Source organism: Gadus morhua, chromosome 16 (assembly GCF_902167405.1).
Source record: "Gadus morhua chromosome 16, gadMor3.0, whole genome shotgun sequence".
Classification (NCBI taxonomy): domain Eukaryota; kingdom Metazoa; phylum Chordata; class Actinopteri; order Gadiformes; family Gadidae; genus Gadus; species Gadus morhua.
Window position 1 is genome coordinate 28596253 of NC_044063.1, and position 17078 is coordinate 28613330.

Sequence of the window (17078 nt, forward strand, 5' to 3'; positions counted from 1 at the left end):
CCTGCTATACATCCCAAAGTATGAAAACCCTGTGTGCTTGGGCGCGAAGTGCAAGATGAGGGAGTGGTAAGCCTCAAGGGAGAAGGTCTGGTGCTATGGAGACAGCTGTCGAACATCTTTCAGTAAGGCAGTCCTCATCATTATGTTCTCCAACTTTACTGCTGCCAATGAGCCTGCAAAGACCAAGACAGGTAGGCAGACAGACACACAGACGGAAAATGTACAAATAGACAGGAAGATAGACAGACAGAATTCCTTTTTTTAATGGTAACACACATGAAATTGTCCTGCATATGAATTATAGCAAACATAAACAGTAAACAGAATGTTATGAGATTGCCAGGGAATGAAAAAATAATTTCATCACAAAGGTCACATGTCAAAGCATCCAGACAATTACTCAAAGACAGCAAATACAACAAAACTATGTAGAGCGTGCATAATACCAGTACTGTACCTGGGTCCAGCCACTCTTTGTTGCGCTGATATCCGTCTAGAGGGCCATGGGCACAACTGGAGAAGGCAGGGGGGTCATGGTCATGGATGTCCTGAATGTGGTTGACTAAACTTCTCCACAAACACAGTAGTAAACCATTTTATATATCTATCTCTCTCTCTCTATCTATCTATCTATCTATCTATCTATCTATCTATCTATCTATCTATCTATCTATCTATCTATCTATCTATCTATCTATCTATCTATCTATCTATCTATCTATCTATCAGCTATCTATGTTATGTTATGCTATGCTATCCATCACTATCTATCTATGTTATGTTATGCTATGCTATGCTATCCCTCACTACCTATCTATGCTATATTATTCTATCTATCTATATATATATATATATTTATCTATATATATATCTAGGCTATCTCTATCTATATATTTACTTATATTATCTGACACTGTCACTCTCTCACTAGCGGCTTCGGCTGTCGTCCCAAAGCGGAGTACCTCATGTGACGTCATGCAATGCATTGTGGGAGAAATAAGAATCATTGCTAACCTGTTGCTAACCGCTAAAATATCACCTACTTTTCCTTATTATATTTATTTTTTGTGATACCCTGCAACATCAAATACAATGGATAATTGTTGCAATGTTTATTACGAACAAGAAAATTGCCAGAAAATAAAAAAATAAAAACCTGCACCATGGGCTTTAACATTCCCATATCAGGATAACTAACCTAGACAAAACCACATTCTTATCACCAACTACTTGGCCAGAATAGTTAGTTAAGTTTCTCACATGGTTTTATTCTATCGAGTGTTGTTTATCACATTACCAACCTGAAAATCAGGAAAAAAGGATGAAACAGGGCAACAGCGTCTTCATTCGTTCGAAGTTTCTGTGGTTATGAGAAAGCTTTCAAATAACGCACAGGAAATCGCTACCGTAAGCCTGCCCCCTGCTGGTGTGGAGCGAGTAAAACAAGTCCATATTACCAAGGAAATCAACCTTCCGAAATGCACAAATCATGTAACTTCAGCAACCCTTGTTAATTACAGAAAAACACTAAAGTATAATACGATTCACAAAAATAAATATAACACTTTTGTGGGCGTCACACAGGCACTGCTGGAGGACCCTGCAAATGGCAGGATTCGGAGGGAGAGGGTTTTCAGGGACCATAACGATTTATTGGTACATAAAAATATGTACCTTTATGTCAGACCAATTCTTTTTTAATTCTGGGACTGTGCGCTCCGTGCCACAGACAGAGTTCACTGCTGCAGCAAATGTTGCCACTCACTCAGCTTTTTGTTGTTAGTGATCCCAATCCCATGATCGCCCGACAAAACTACTTTTCGGGCCTCAACCTCACCCACAAGTGTCTCCACTGCAACCTCCGTGAAATTTCGCTTTTTTGCTTTTCTCATTCCTTCTGCCATTGTTTCCGACAAGACATAATAATTGGATCTGAGTCTGTTTTATATGCAGATCTCATTCATCAGGTCGTTTGCATTGACCATTTATGGTTAAAAAAGGGCGTGTACAGGGCGGAACGTGAAGCTGATTCAGCTGCGCACACTTGTAGGCATTCTGTGATTTATAAAGCAAAGATTGCTTAGAGGTGTGCGTACACAGGGTTTTGTAAGTCTGAATATTTTTTGGCGCACTCACAACTTGCCTTTTGGGCGTATGTACACTTTTAGTAATGATCCCACGTTTTATAAATGAGACCCCTGGTGTTGCAGGTGGAGACTGTCCATAAATCAGAGTAAAACACAGATAATTCAATTCAGAAAAAATGGTGTCCCAAAAAGTGAGAAAATCTTAACTTTTTCTGATATGCCATTAGAAAATACATCTGTTTTTAAATATTTAGGATTTCCACTCTATGAATTTATAAATTATGAAAATGGAATTAAACTCCTGGCTGATTCAGCTGGTAGAGTTTTGGGTTCCGTTGTTAACAAGTAAAAAATATGTAAAGACCTCGGTTATTCTACTTACTCTCAATTGTATGATGCATGTGTTTCTCCCATTGTGAATTATGCTGCTGGGGTATGGGGATTTATAGAAAGAAGGATCTCAGATGCAGTACAAAACAAAGCTATCCGTTGTTTTCTGGGTATTCTTAAATATGTTCCCTCTTTGGCTGCTTAGGGTGACATGGGTTGGATCCCTGGTACAGTAACGAGAAAGTTTGATATGATTAGACTGTGGAATCGTTTTATTAATATGTCAAATGACAGGATCAATTACAAAGTTTTCCTTTGGAGTAAAGTCCAGAACTCTCCATGGGCCGCAGAGATTCATGCTGAAGAAGCCGAATTTCTAGAAATAATTTATCATGCAGCGTAAACAAAATTAGAAAAAAGTTACTTGTCGGTTTCAATGAAAAATGGTTAAATGATATAATGTTAAAACCTAAATTACGGACATACGTCCAAATCAAGCATGATTATGAAAAAGAATTATATGTTAAAACAAATTTACCAAGAAATAAGAGATCCTTGATTGCCCAATTAAGATTGCCCAATTGGCACTTGAGGTCGGCAGATTTAAAAAGATCCCAGAGGAACAGAGACTTTGTGAACTTTGTGATTCACGAGAATTGGAGAATGAATCTCATTTTATTTTATACTGACCCTTCTATGATGAAATAAGAGTACCTTTTGTAAATTAACTGTTACTGTTTGCTCAAAACCCTGAAATATTTTGGAGTAATGATGATGTCAGGATGGAATGTTTGTTTACCTTCAGGCAAGGCAAGGCAACTTTATTTATATAGCACTTTTCATACACAAGGCAGACTCAAAGTGCTTCACATATAAACATTGTCATACAATAAAATAAAATGATATATAAGTAAAAGAAAAACATATGCAAAGAAATGGGTAAAATAGAAAAAGGCATTTTAGTATTAAAATAGAAAATAAAGGCAAAGTTAAAAAAAAGCTTTTTAGAAAGTGCAATGTATTTAAGATTTTAGCAGAAAGCTATAGCAAACATAAAAGTCTTCAGTCTTGTTTTAAAGGTGCTCAGAGTTGGGGCAAGTCTTAAATCCTCTGGGAGTTTATTCCAGCTATTTGTTGCATAGTAACTAAATCCTGCTTTCCCATGTTTTGTGTTTACTCTGGGGATAATTAACAGATTGGTCTCAGAGGATCTTAGTGGTCTAGAAGGCTGATGTAGTGGAAGCATATCAGTTAAATATTTTGGGCCTAAACCATGTAGGGATTTATAGGTTAGCAACATGATTTTAAAATAAATTCTCTGACCTACAGGAAGCCAATGTAACGATTTCAGAATTGGTGTAATATGATCAAATTTTTTGGTCTTTGTTAGAACTCTAGCAGCAGCATTCTGAACAAGCTGAAGCTTCCTCAGAGTTTGTTTTGGGAGACCTGTAAGGAGACCATTGCAGTAATCAAGCTTACTAGTGATAAAGGCATGTACAAGTTTTTGTAACTCTTCGGTGGACATGAGCCCTCTAAGTCTTGCTACATTTATGCCGATAATACGCTACGATAATATGCCGATTTTGTAACTGATTTGATGTGACTGTCAAAATGTAAATCTGAATCCATGATAACCCCTAGATTTCTGGCTTTGATTGAGGTTTTCAGGGACAGAGAGTGAAGGTGTTGGGTTACTTTAAGCCTTTCTGTTTTAGAACCAAATACAATTATCTCTTTTTTGTCCTCATTTAGTTGAAGGAAATTTCGGCACATCCATTCCTTCACTTGCTCAATGCACTGGCACAGCAGATCTATGGGCCGATAGTCATTTGGTGATAGCGATACATAGATTTGCGTGTCATCAGCATAGCAATGATGGTCAATATTGTTATTTTGCATGATTTGCCCTAGTGGGAGCATGTAGATGTTGAATAAAGAGGGTCCTAAGATCGAACCTTGTGGGACTCCACATGTCACGTTGGTTGATTCTGATACAAAGTCGCCAATGGAAACAAAGTAGTTCCTATTTTGTAGGTAGGACCTGAACCAATTCAAGACAGTGCCTGAAAGCCCCACCCAGTTTTCTAACCTTTCAAGAAGTAATGTATGGTCTACAGTGTCGAATGCAGCACTGAGGTCAAGTAGCATTAGTATTGAGGTTTTGCCAGAGTCTGTGTTAAGACGGATGTCGTTTACAACTTTAATAAGAGCGGTCTCAGTGCTGTGCAGGGGTCGAAATCCTGATTGGAAGGTGTCATAGCAACCAGTTGATGCCAGGAAGTGATTTAGTTGCTGGAGGACAACTTTCTCAATGATTTTACTTATGAAGGGTAGATTTGATATTGGTCTGTAGTTGTTAATAATAGAGGCATCTAGGCTCCGCTTTTTTAAAAGGGGTTTAATAACTGCAGTTTTCAAAGCTTTTGGGAACTTGCCTGACTGGAGAGAGTTGTTAACTATCTGCAATATGTCTACTGCTAGGCAGTCGAAAACATTCTTAAAGAGGTTGGTAGGTATAGTATCAATGCAACAGGTGGATGGCTTTAGTTGTGTCACAGTTTCCACAAGATTTTGAGAGTCTATAACATTAAAGCATGCCATCCTTGCCACGTAATTTTTGCCTGAACAGGGTGGTAGTCCAACATTTTTGTTTGACGTGGAGATATTGATGGCGCGTCTGATACCTTCAATTTTATCAATATAAAAGGCTGCAAACTCATTGCATTTCTGCGTGGAATGGAGATCAGGTGGAATTTCTGTTGGGGGGTTGGTCAGTCTGTCAACAGTTGCAAATAGGGTTTTTGCATTATTAGTGTTGGTTTTAATGATATTGGAGAAAAATGTTTCTCTAGCATTTTTTAAGTCTAAATTGTAGGCACGGAGGCTCTCTTTATAGATATCATGGTGAATATGAAGTTTTGTTTTACGCCAGATGCGTTCAACCTTCCTGCATTCCTTTTTATGTGCCGTTACAGAAGCAGCTTTTCTCCAGGGTGCCTTTTGCTTTCCAGAAATTAGCCTTTTAACTAGCCTTTTAACCATTTAACCTTATAAGGTGCAATGACATCTATGACTTTCAAAATTTTCAAATTAAAGTTTTCTACAAGATCATCAGCAGAACATGGGTTTAGAGGTGGTAGCAAGGAGATGGCCTTTTTAAAAAGTACATTAGAATCTTCATTGATATACCGTTTTTTGACAGTGTTTCATTTTGTCTGTATGTCGGGAATAAAAGATATGTTAAAGAAAACACAAAAGTGGTCAGACAAGGAAGGATCAGTCACAGAGAGATCAGAAACATTGAGGCCCTTTGTGATAACCAGGTCTAGAGTGTGCCCCTTACAATGAGTAGCCTCTTTCACATGTTGAGACAGTTCAAATGTGTCCAAAATGGCAAAAAGTTTTTTTGCACACTTGTCATTCAAATCATCAGTATGAAAATTGAAGTCACCAGTTATAACTAGACAGTCAATTTCTGTGGAGATGATAGACAATAATTCTGTGAAGTCATCGAAAAAATTTGCAGAATATGTGGGTGGCCTGTAAATAATTAATAGGAGAACTCTGGGGGAGCATTTCAATACAGCACTAAGGTATTCGAACGATGGAAAATCACCAAATAACATCTGTTTCCCCTGAAATACATTTTTAAATATAGCAGCAACCCCTCCACCTCTTTTTCCAGATCTACATGCATCAAAAAAGTTATAGTTGGGAGGAGCTGTCTCGATCAGAACGGTTGCACTGTTAATTTGTTCCAGCCATGTTTCAGTTAAAAACATAAAATCCAGTTTAGAAGTGGTAATAAAATCATTAACTAAAAATGATTTGTTATTAAGAGACCTCACATTAAGTAGAGCCATCCTGATGGTGTTGTTGATAGGCTTTAAGGTTGTTTTTGGTTTGGAGGCAATAGATATGAGATTTGTGAGGTTAGTAGTGTGTCTAAGTTTCCCTTTGTTTACTCTCTTAGTGGTTACAGCATGAATGCGAAAGTTGCCCTGCTTTGACGTAGGCAACCTTGGGTTCAGCAGATTATGTGAAACTTCCTTTATACTGTATCTACGGCTGAACCCTTTAATGTTTATAAGTTAGCCTCTTTTGTTACTCAAGCCTGGATGAAACGTCAGGATGGTTTATATCGTTGTTTAGCATCTACTTTTGGTTTTTGGTCTGTCTAGGTTGTCTTATATTGGTGTCTTGTAAGCCTTTGTGGGCTGGGCATGCTAATGCATGACACAATAATAAAAATTCAAAAAAATAAATAAAAAAAGATTCATAACAGAAGCAGATGCTAAAAAAGGTTGAATCTACCCTGTCAAATAGTTCTCATCCCTTACAGGCTGAATTTCAGTTGTTGCCATCCGGATCACGCTTTAAACTCACAAAACTCAGAACCAACAGATATAAACACTCTTTTGTTCCCCAAGCCACTCTACTTCTAAATTCTACAAAGAACCGTAAATAACACCTTCCCCCACCCAAACTCACACTTTTGGATATGCTGAGCCTCTGCATTTCTATATGCATATATATTATGTATATTTATATATATATATAGTGTATTTGTATTATTATTATTTTAATTATTACACAGGTCTTCTCAATGCCGTGGAACGCTCCGTTCACTTGCATGGGCCATTCACAACTTGAAGTATAATTGACCACTGTCAAGGAAAACAAATGATTTTTTGCCTCTAATGAGGTCTTTGGTATCACACCATCTTTCCCAGTCTTTGTTAAATGTGACTACATCACCTTCGCTTCCATGATGGTCAGCAGTTCGCGGTTGAAACTTCCCTCCAGTTAGAACTACTCATGTTTATATCGCTGCGTTGTCTCTGTTGGAGAGATAACGCAGCAGCACCTCTACCCAAGTCCCGTCCCTGGTACCGTGATGACGTGTTATCGCTTTTATATGAAAATGAAAGCCCCAATACAGTGGCGGCTGGTGGAATTTATTTGAGGGGGGGCTGAACATTTGCATTTGAATCCCCTGTAGGGGGGTCTGGGGGCATCCTCCCCCAGAAGATTTTTTTGTGATTTTCACAAACAAACTAAGTGTTCTGGTGCATTCTGACAAAATAATAAAGGCAAAACAAAACATTTACTTACAAAGACGAATGGGGCCAGGGAACTAAGTTTTAAGTTAATTTATTTGCCTTGTAGAACTCAGCAACATTAAGAGTGCAGATACATCAACAAAAACGGTGAATTACACACAAGGTAACATCCTCTCTCTGTGTGTGTGAGAGTAAGTGAGTGAGTGAGTGAGTGAGTGAGTGAGTGAGTGAGTGAGTGAGTGAGTGAGTGAGTGAGTGAGTGAGTGAGTGAATGAGAGAGGGAATGAGAGAGGGAGAGAGATAGAGATAATGGGTGAGTGTGTTACAGCCAAGCCATTGTGTTGGTAAACTTCACTCATAAATATATCTACAGTCTGCATTAGTATGCATTTAGACAAATACAATGAAATATTAATTCCATAAAATTCATATAAATGTGCAAACTTTTGTGTGTGGTTGTTCAAGACACACTAAAGGCATGATACCAACATAGGTTTGCAGAGGACTACATACAGTACAATATGCACACTGAAGGCCTGATCCCACCATAGGTTTGCAGAGGACTATTTACAGTATGTATGTACACTGAATAGGTTTGCAGAGGGCTATATACAATATGCACACTGAAGGCCTGATCCCACCATAGGTTTGCAGAGAACTATATACAGTACACTTGAAAGGGGTGGGGGTGGGGGGGTTGTTAGGGTCTGCAACCATTGTCCACCTCACGGGAAGGAGGGGGGTGGGGGGGTTGTGAGGGTCTGCAACCAGTGTTCACCTCACGGGAAGGGGGGGGGGGGGAGTGAGAGAGCGAGTGAGAGAGACTAGTAAGAGACCTCTTGGAAAACTCTTACTTGTATAGGAACTTTGCTCGTCTGTCCTTCTGACTGGCAAATTTCTCAATAACCCTTTTATTGAAATCTGGAATGTCCCGTGTGAGTCTGTCTTGCAGGTTATTTCCCATTAGAACCTGAAGCCGGTTCTCCACTGCACCCCTTAAGTCCTCATGCTCGTAGATCAGGGACAGTTTTTTTTTAAGTCTGGTTTCGTCCAACATGGGATAGGCATCCAACGTGGTTTCCAGCACTGAATCTGGGAACTTTCTGCTGTGTTGTGGGAACAAGTCACCTTGCAACAGCGTAGCACTGATGATATGCTTTGTGAAAGAAAACCTCTCCTTGGCATGGCTCATAATGGTGTCACAGACCTATGAAATAATAACCACAGAAAACATGTCCCAGTTCAACAATACAATAAAATCATACTCCTACCAGTTCATTTTTTAATAAAGCTTACAGTAATAATTAAAAAGCATAAATGTGGGAAAAAAAGACTGTCTGCATTCTCCAGTATACATACAGTATGCATAGTATGTCTAATAATGACAACTCTGGATACAAAAATGTGCAAACAAACACAAATACATATAGGCTAATGGAATAAATAGAAGTTGCTTACCCCTAGCATGGCTAGCTTCACAGTTCATATGTACTCTTGCTCGCTCTGCTTTTTTTATCCTTTCTGACAGATGTTTCAGGTCAACCCTGTCTGTGTCCACGTACTATCACACGCACTTGTTTTAAAAAGTATACAAGGAAAGCAAAAAATTGCATTTGCATATCCACAGCTAGTTAGCCAAGCCTTGAACCAAACTCTGGAAAAACTTCTCTTGTAGGCTCTATCCTTTTCTTTTGCTTGTTGGGTTATGTTCACTTTTGGCTTTTCTGGTCCGAGTTCTTTTACTTGCAATTTTTCTGCAAATGTTCTTCTTTCGAAGGGATTCATAAGCAAAGACTTAACTGAATTTGGGGCTAGCTGAACTCACAGGGAAACAGTGGTAGCAGTACTCAAAGTCGGCATGTTGCTGATCTCTGAGGTAATGGCAAATGCGCGGTTACGTGCGGTGGACGGTGCACTGTGTTAGGGGCGATATTTTGAGCGCCCACAAGACATACAATTCGACGACGCTGATTGGCGATTTTATGTACTTTTCTGCTGAGCAACCGGGGAACCATTGGCTAAATACTCAGGCTTGTTGGGCTGAGCGAACTGGCGCCCCAGGGAAGACACCTACTTCACCAAAATGATAAGTTGAACATGAAAGTGAATGAAGATATAATTATGGAGGATTCTAAAGATATTCTAAAGTAAATGCGTTATTTGAATGCAATTAACATAGATTATTTCTCAAAATGAAAAAGATGATTAAGAAAAAAAGAAGAAAAAATACAAATAAATAAAAAAAAAACAGGGAGGCAGGTCGGTGGAAGGGCTGTGCCCAAGCGCCCTCTATAGGCGAGCCGCCACTGCCCCAATATGTGTAGGGTTTGAGAGGGTAAATTGTGGTGTGAAATCAAGCCGATATATTACCTCGGCCAGTCTAAACTCGCAGAACATGCCGGAAAAAAGACGGGTACAAGACAGGCATATTTGGCAGTGTAAAAATGTACGTGTGTTATGTCAGCTTCCTATGTCATTTATTTTCCATGTTGTTTGTGTGTGTGTGTATGAGCAGGACCTGGGCATGGAGTCCACCTCTTTGGATGACGTTCTTTACCGCTATGCCAGCTTCAGGAACCTGGTGGACCCCATAACACACGACCTGATCATCAGCCTGGCGCGATACGTGCACTGCCCACGCACGGTAGGACACACGCACGCACCCATACATAACCCAAAACACAAATTTCTAACCATACACATATTTGTGTGAATGTTCTGAGATGAAAACTCTAAACACACAAATAAACGCATGTACCCACACACTCATGAACCACCATAAATACATACATAAACAGAGACATGAAAACACACTATGAGGATGGTGTGATGAAGTGTTGGTGTCTCACCGAAGCCATTAGGTTAGAGAATAGCTCTAAATGATGCATGCAGCGCCCAGAGCCCTGCTAGCCTGAGGACAGAAAGGACCTGGAGTGGAACACACACAGCAGAGATCAGAGAGACGCTGAACAGCAGGGGGGGAGAGAAAGAGAGAGGGACAAGAGATAACCCAAGAGAGGCAAGGAGAGAGAGTAGAAGCAGGAGATGTATGTATGATATATAACACTTGTTTGCGTTAGACAATTCAAACTTTTCTCTCTTAGATCACACAAACGTAAAGCAAAGCTTGGATGTGTTTTGCTAGATCCCATTGGCCCCTTGAAAGTGGTCGTCTGCAGGATTACATTTAGCAACAGACTTTTCTCCAGAGCCTCTCAGCAACAGCATGGGAATTTCAACTCTTGGGTGAAAAGGATTGAAGAGTACAGCGTTGATGATAATGTACGTCATTGTGTGTTCCAACATGATTCTCCTTTTATGGTCTCATCGTGTGCTATAAATCAGACCGAGGTCACTGAGGACACAACACGAGGTCCAAACTGTAATCGGTCTCCTAGCATCGATGTAGATATGGTTAGTAGCTTTCCATGGCGACCGTGCGATGAGAAGTTAAGAAAGGCATTTTCTGTTCTCCCCCTTCTCTCTTTTACTCTCTTTTTATTTTTTTATCTCCTCTCTGGCTTTTCTTCTTTTCTTGCCTGCAACCTTAGAACAACTTTTACACTTAGCAGGAAATACAATCAATGAAACACGTACAAAAGACAGCTCGATAAATAAAGAATGAAATTTCGAGAAGTTAAACTCAGAACCTATTCAGAGGCCCTTTGTTCCTTGTTGTATCTGTTCTCCTATCGCCATTCCCATCAGAACAATCAAAAACCACAACGTCTCTGCTGCTTACAAGACTCGTCTGGCTCGCTAATGGCAGACAAAAGTGAAAGACCATCTACTTGAATGACAGCTTTGAGTGTGAGAATTATTATTATTAGGGGACCTACAAAATGTGTAGGGTTAGTGGGTTAGGATTATTATTAGGGGGCCAGGCACCACATTGTAATTGTTAGTGTTTTAACTATTTTGCCAGAATGAACTACGCAGCCAAAACTGCTGTGTCGCATTTTATCAAACTTTCCACAACTGTAGAGGGTGACTAAATATGAACAGAGAGAAATTAGTAGGGGAAGCAAAGGAATGGCCAGAATTAACCACAGGTGACGCCATAACAAGCCTTTGAAGTTCAACATCCTCAAAAGGCTGCCATTTGCCCTAGGAAAATGCAATACGCATGAACTTTTTGCAAATCAATTAAAATATGACCTTGGAACAGTTTGATGATGTCATGAAAGAATATATTCAAGGATAAAAGAATCCCCCTCGAGAAGGTAACCGTGTCTTGAAATGCTAATGCATGACCTGAAGTTGAAGAGGCTTTCATGAGCTGCTCGATTCGATGTTTTGATGGCATTCACCATCAAAAAGATTGTGTTAAATACCTGTTTTTATAGTGACAGCTGTTAGCTGAGATCCTAACTGACGCTTTCAGAGAGAAGATCGATCAATATTCAGCTCATATAAAATATATATTCATCACTAAAGGACCGACTGGAATTCAGAATTAGTTTGCAGGTGAAATTATTAAAGAATGAGAGACAATTGTTTTTGTCTAACGTATCACAGCCCGTTGCAAAGACAGAGACAAGCGACCATCAGAGTCCGGAGGTCAACAGACTCCTGCTCATCATTTCCATCACTAATGCAGTTAAGTCATTTATCAGCTTGTGATATTTTCCTCGGGTGATAATTGCTCTTCATGTCGTGTAAAGCAAGAACAAACGAACACCAGCCCTCTTTGCCTGGGGTCAAAGAGCTTTGGTAGACGCATGGTGCTGCCTCTTCTGGGAGGAGGTATCCGCCCAAAGCTCATATTATCCCTGCTTTACTCGGCCAATCACAGCCGTCGGGCATCACAAACATCTGGAGGACATCATGGAAACGTATAGTAAAGTCGTGTCTTTGATCATACATATCTTCTTCTTATGTTTTTCATTACATAGTTTATTATTTTGTGTGTTAAAGCTGAAATCAACCCAAAATGGATCTTTTTTAGACTCACGGTTCCCACGCTTTAGCCAACGCTGAATGCATGAGTATCAGGCGACACAATCAAAATATAACATTTACCAAAAATAATTTTCGACAATGATTGGCGATGTTCTATCCATTATCCCGCTTATTACAAGGCTACTTGCCAAAACGAAAAAATAACTTCACATGGAGTGTCTTTTTACAATTTATTCGGTACCAGCATTCGTAGTGTTGATTAGTAGAGAAATAGTCCGCCAAAGACGTTGACGTTGCTTAGTAACCGAAGACGCTGGGGTTCACAAGTTACCGGAGTACTACCCATGCAAGTGAACGGAGCGTTCCACGGCATTGAGAAGTCCCGTGTAATAAAGGCCTATAATATTTCTGTTTGAGGCATAGATTTCTCCTCAGATGAGGCCAGTAAAGCAATGATTAAAAAAAAAAAACACAAACGCTCGATCAAAGGCCTGGCCCGACCCGGCCTGAGGATAGCAGAGGTGGGGAGTCACTCATGTGCAAATCACAAGCAAGACTCAAGTCATAACCTTCAAGTCTCAAGCAAGTTCCAAGTCACTGTGGTGAGAATCAAGCAAGTCACAAGTCAAGTCATTGCTCAGGTCAAGCAAGTCACAAGTCAAGTCATACAAAAATCTGATGATCTAACCCAGTTTCCACATTTAAAAATAGGTAAAGAGAGTGGTTCATAAGTTGAGTTTTATTTCAACATTAACAATAACAATGTCTTAACATTAACAATCACTCCAACTATTCAAAACATTCCAAAACCATTATGTGAATAGGCCCAAAACGGACGGCAGCTCTGTCCATCACAAATGTCCAAGTAGTGGTTCAACGGAATTTGGGGACTGGAACATGAACCCTCTTAATTTTTTTGCGGTACAGCCCAGTCTGACGCTCTGGCTCTGACGGTGTAATTTTACTTGAAAATTACTTGAAATCCTTATCCTTATCATAACCCACTTACAGCCACTGAGTTAGAAGTAGCCTACTGACATGAAAATTAAACAAGTTAATCATCTGTGGAACGGGCAGGGCTCGAAAAACTCCAGCCAATGATTTTCAGAACCACGGAGTTGCATTGGACAGTAAGTACGTCAATCAAACGGTCGTACTGCACTCCCCCTCCCCCTTCGTGCACGTGCACGTACTCAAAGCTCGTGACCCAGAGCAAGCTTCTGTTTGTTGTTATCCTGCGGTAGCTACTGGAGCTAGCTAACTAGCTAATCCACATTTGGACCTAGCACTAGAAGACAACCGAAGACAACCCTAAACTCCAACCTAGCTAGCCTGGCTCACTCTCGCGCATCTGTGTTCGCGCTCTTGCGTGATTGCGCGTCCATGTACTTGGAATGGGTGGAGTCAGAGTCAGCGTTGAAGGAGAGGGGGTAGGACCATTTGAGTTGTGTATTTTTAAAATCTGCTGCCCTATCGCAAATCCCACATCCAACCTTTAATCTAACTTTAAAAAAGTCATTTTGAGTCATCTGTCTCAAGTCTAAGTCAAGTCTCAAGTCATGAAGACCAAGTCAAAGTCAAGTCGAGTCTTTTATCAGTGTTAGTCAAGCAAGTCTCAAGTCCTCAAATTTGCGACTCAAGTCTGACTCGAGTCAAGTCATGTGACTCGAGTCCCCCATGTCTGGAGGATAGTGGTGGGAAATATCGGCCAGACCCGGCCCGCGGGTCCGGCCGGGTCAGGTTGGGCGTGTTAGTTAGGTGCGTAAAAAGCATCTAACGCGCTGCTTTAGCGCGTGTAACACATCTACGCTCCTAAACCAATGGTTCCCTATGCAAAAATGCTGATTTTCAACGCCTCTAATGCGCGTAACGCGTTCAGTGTGGCCGTACCTTTAGATTTGTCTTTATAAGAAATTATGTTTACACCTTTTTTCAGAGAATCTGTGGAGAATAGTATTATTAGGATTATTCGTACTATTCGTAATTAAACCATAGCTATCATTTTGAAACCCCGGTCGATAATGTAACAAATTTCTGAGTGCATAATAAAATAACATTTTGCCTATAATGTTACAATGTATAACATTTTGGTTCCCCTATTACGCAATGAAGCAAGCGTAATCATTTTCTCCTTTTGTTATGAAGCAAGCGTAATAATTTTAAGGACATGTCTTCCACAGTTTTGCCGCATTTGTTGCTTTATATGCGGAGATCGCTGTCGTTCAGACATCAGTAGAATCAACAGGGGGGTTAAGGGGGGTGGGCTTGCAAGGGGCGGGATATGACGTTGGGTCAAACTACAGCCCTTTGCTTCTCTCAACGCGAATGATATACGTCACCACCACTCTTATACAGACATGGCGATCTCTCTGCTCCACTTCACTACCTTTTTCCAAGGGGAGAATAACAGCATCGAAAGTGTTGAAAACCATTATAAGTCGGGGCATGTGTCGATTTTCAGTTATGCAAATTGAGAGATTGTCGGTCTTGTCCACGCCAGTCGCAGGGAGCATGACGTCACATACGAGACGTGCAGTCTTTCTCATTGTGTTTTCTCTACAGCCTATCACTGAACAATTACACAATAAACGGTCAAATTCTTGTCATGAAAAATTATCATTTAAATCCACAAACAACAAATGTAAAGCAACTCGGAAGGCTGGCGTCCGAGGATGCAGGAACACACCATTACCCTCCCAGTCCGTCGGCCCTGCCTGGGAGAGTTTATCGACTGTGGGGCTGTTAAAACAGTTGCAAGGGGGTGGGGCAGGGATATCAATATCGCAAGACATTGCGGGATGCTCAAGGAGAACCGGTCACTGCCGCGAAGCTTCGCCCCCGCCATTTTATGCTTAGCAACGGGGAATGCGCCACACCTTTTGCCCGCCAACGGTGCTTCATGCCAATTCATTCTCAACCATGGCCGAGATAAACACCATTGCATGTCTTTACCTGTTGTGGACGAGGGAGACATCGGAGAACTCGGTGCAGTCTATTCATTATATTGTAATGACCACGGAAGAGGCAGTGAATGAAGTATTGATTAGACAGTGATTTATTAGATACCACCGCTAATAAACCTTTGGAACACACAAGACCGGTAACCACAGCAACGCCGGTAACTTCAACAAACCCCGTAAAGCCCAATCCCCACGAGAGCTCCCCCCGCTATGGCCATCCGGAGGCTCAACCAGCTTTTGGCGGTGATATTATATATTATACTATATTATATTAGATACTATTATATATAGAGCTCCGGGAGTCGCAAACGGCAACAATCCCCTTCTCCTCCATGCCTGCGGTTCACCCCGGACTGCACTGCAGGGAACGGTTGGCCGGTTGCTCGCTGATTGGCTGTTACGTTACGTCACTCAGTGGCCACACTGTTGAACGCTGATTAGTTGTCATCTCGCGGCAAAATGGTCAAATATTTCATTTCACTCGAGAGAAAGTGTCGCGCTGCTAATCCTTGTGCACGCGCCCGCCCGTGCAGGGGAAGGTGTGTTCACACCAAATACGTGTGGGCGACACGACTCCATACAAAGTCAATGTAGAGATGCGAATCGGGCGAATTTCTGGCTAGAGCAAACTCACAACAAGATTGATTTGCAGCGCAACACTTTTGCCCGGCACGGGCAAGTGTTCACGTGGATTCGCCGCGGCACACTTTCGCTCGAGTTGAAATATTTCAACTTTGCGGGGATATTTGCGTGATGACAGCCAATCAGCGTTCAACTGCGTAGCCACTGTGTGACGTGCGTAACGTAACAGCCAATCAGCGTTCAACCGGCCAACCGTTCCCTGCAGTGCAGTCCGGTGTGGAACTGCAGCATGGAGGAGAAAGTGATTGTTGCCGTTTGCGACTCCCGGAGCTCTATATATAATAGTATATAATATAATTTAATATATAATATCACGGCCAAAAGCTCTGTGCGCTTCCAGATGGCTGTAGCGCGGGGAGCTCTCGTAGGGATTGGGCTTTGCAGGGTTTTTTGACTGGCGTTGCTATGGTTACCAGTCTTGTGTGTTCGAACGGTTTATTAGGTGTCTAATAAATCGCTGTTTAATCAATACTTTATCCACTGCCTCTTCTGTGGTCATTACAATATTATGAACAGACTGCGTCGGGTTCTCTGACGTTTCTCCCTCTTCCACAACAGGTAAAGACATGCAATGGTGGTTATCTCGGCCATGGTTGAGAATGAATTGGCAAGGAGCACCGTTGGCGGGCAAAAGATGTGGCGCGACAAATTCGCCTGACAAAACTTGCACAGCGACAGATTATGATTTGTCCCGCGACAAAACTTGGGCGACAACACGAACGGGTGACAAACCTGTCTTTTGGTGTGAATGCAGCATTGATTTGCAGGCTGCTTGGCACATGGTTCTATGTCGTATAGGCTTCGCTTTTTAAGGCTATCGCTATTGGGTTTTCCCTAGGCTCGAGCCGTAGCACTGAAAAATTTGTAATCCCCGCCCACCAACAGCGTGGGCCTCAATCACGTCCGCAGATATAACTGTGCGCCGGCGGACGTCCTGCTCCCATTTTCTTCAGGATGATCCTGCGGCATACTGAAGTAAATAAATAGGTATTATGGACTCAAAGACGAAGCTCGGAGTCGGACGACTCCGACCGCGACGAGGAGGGGGCGTCTCCCCTGGCTTCCCCTCTCCGAATGGAGAGGCTCGGGGC

At 41.4% G+C, this 17078-nt stretch overlaps 1 protein-coding gene across 1 annotated transcript in view; it reads left to right on the top strand.

Annotated features, from left to right (window-relative positions):
• The window catches only part of lrrc75a (leucine rich repeat containing 75A), a 133906-nt gene that overhangs the window by 42394 nt on the left and 74434 nt on the right, over positions 1–17078 (top strand). The window contains exon 2 of the mRNA XM_030381626.1: positions 9999–10127. Within this exon, the coding sequence (XP_030237486.1) occupies positions 9999–10127 (129 nt within the window). The remainder of the gene's footprint in view (positions 1–9998; positions 10128–17078) is intronic.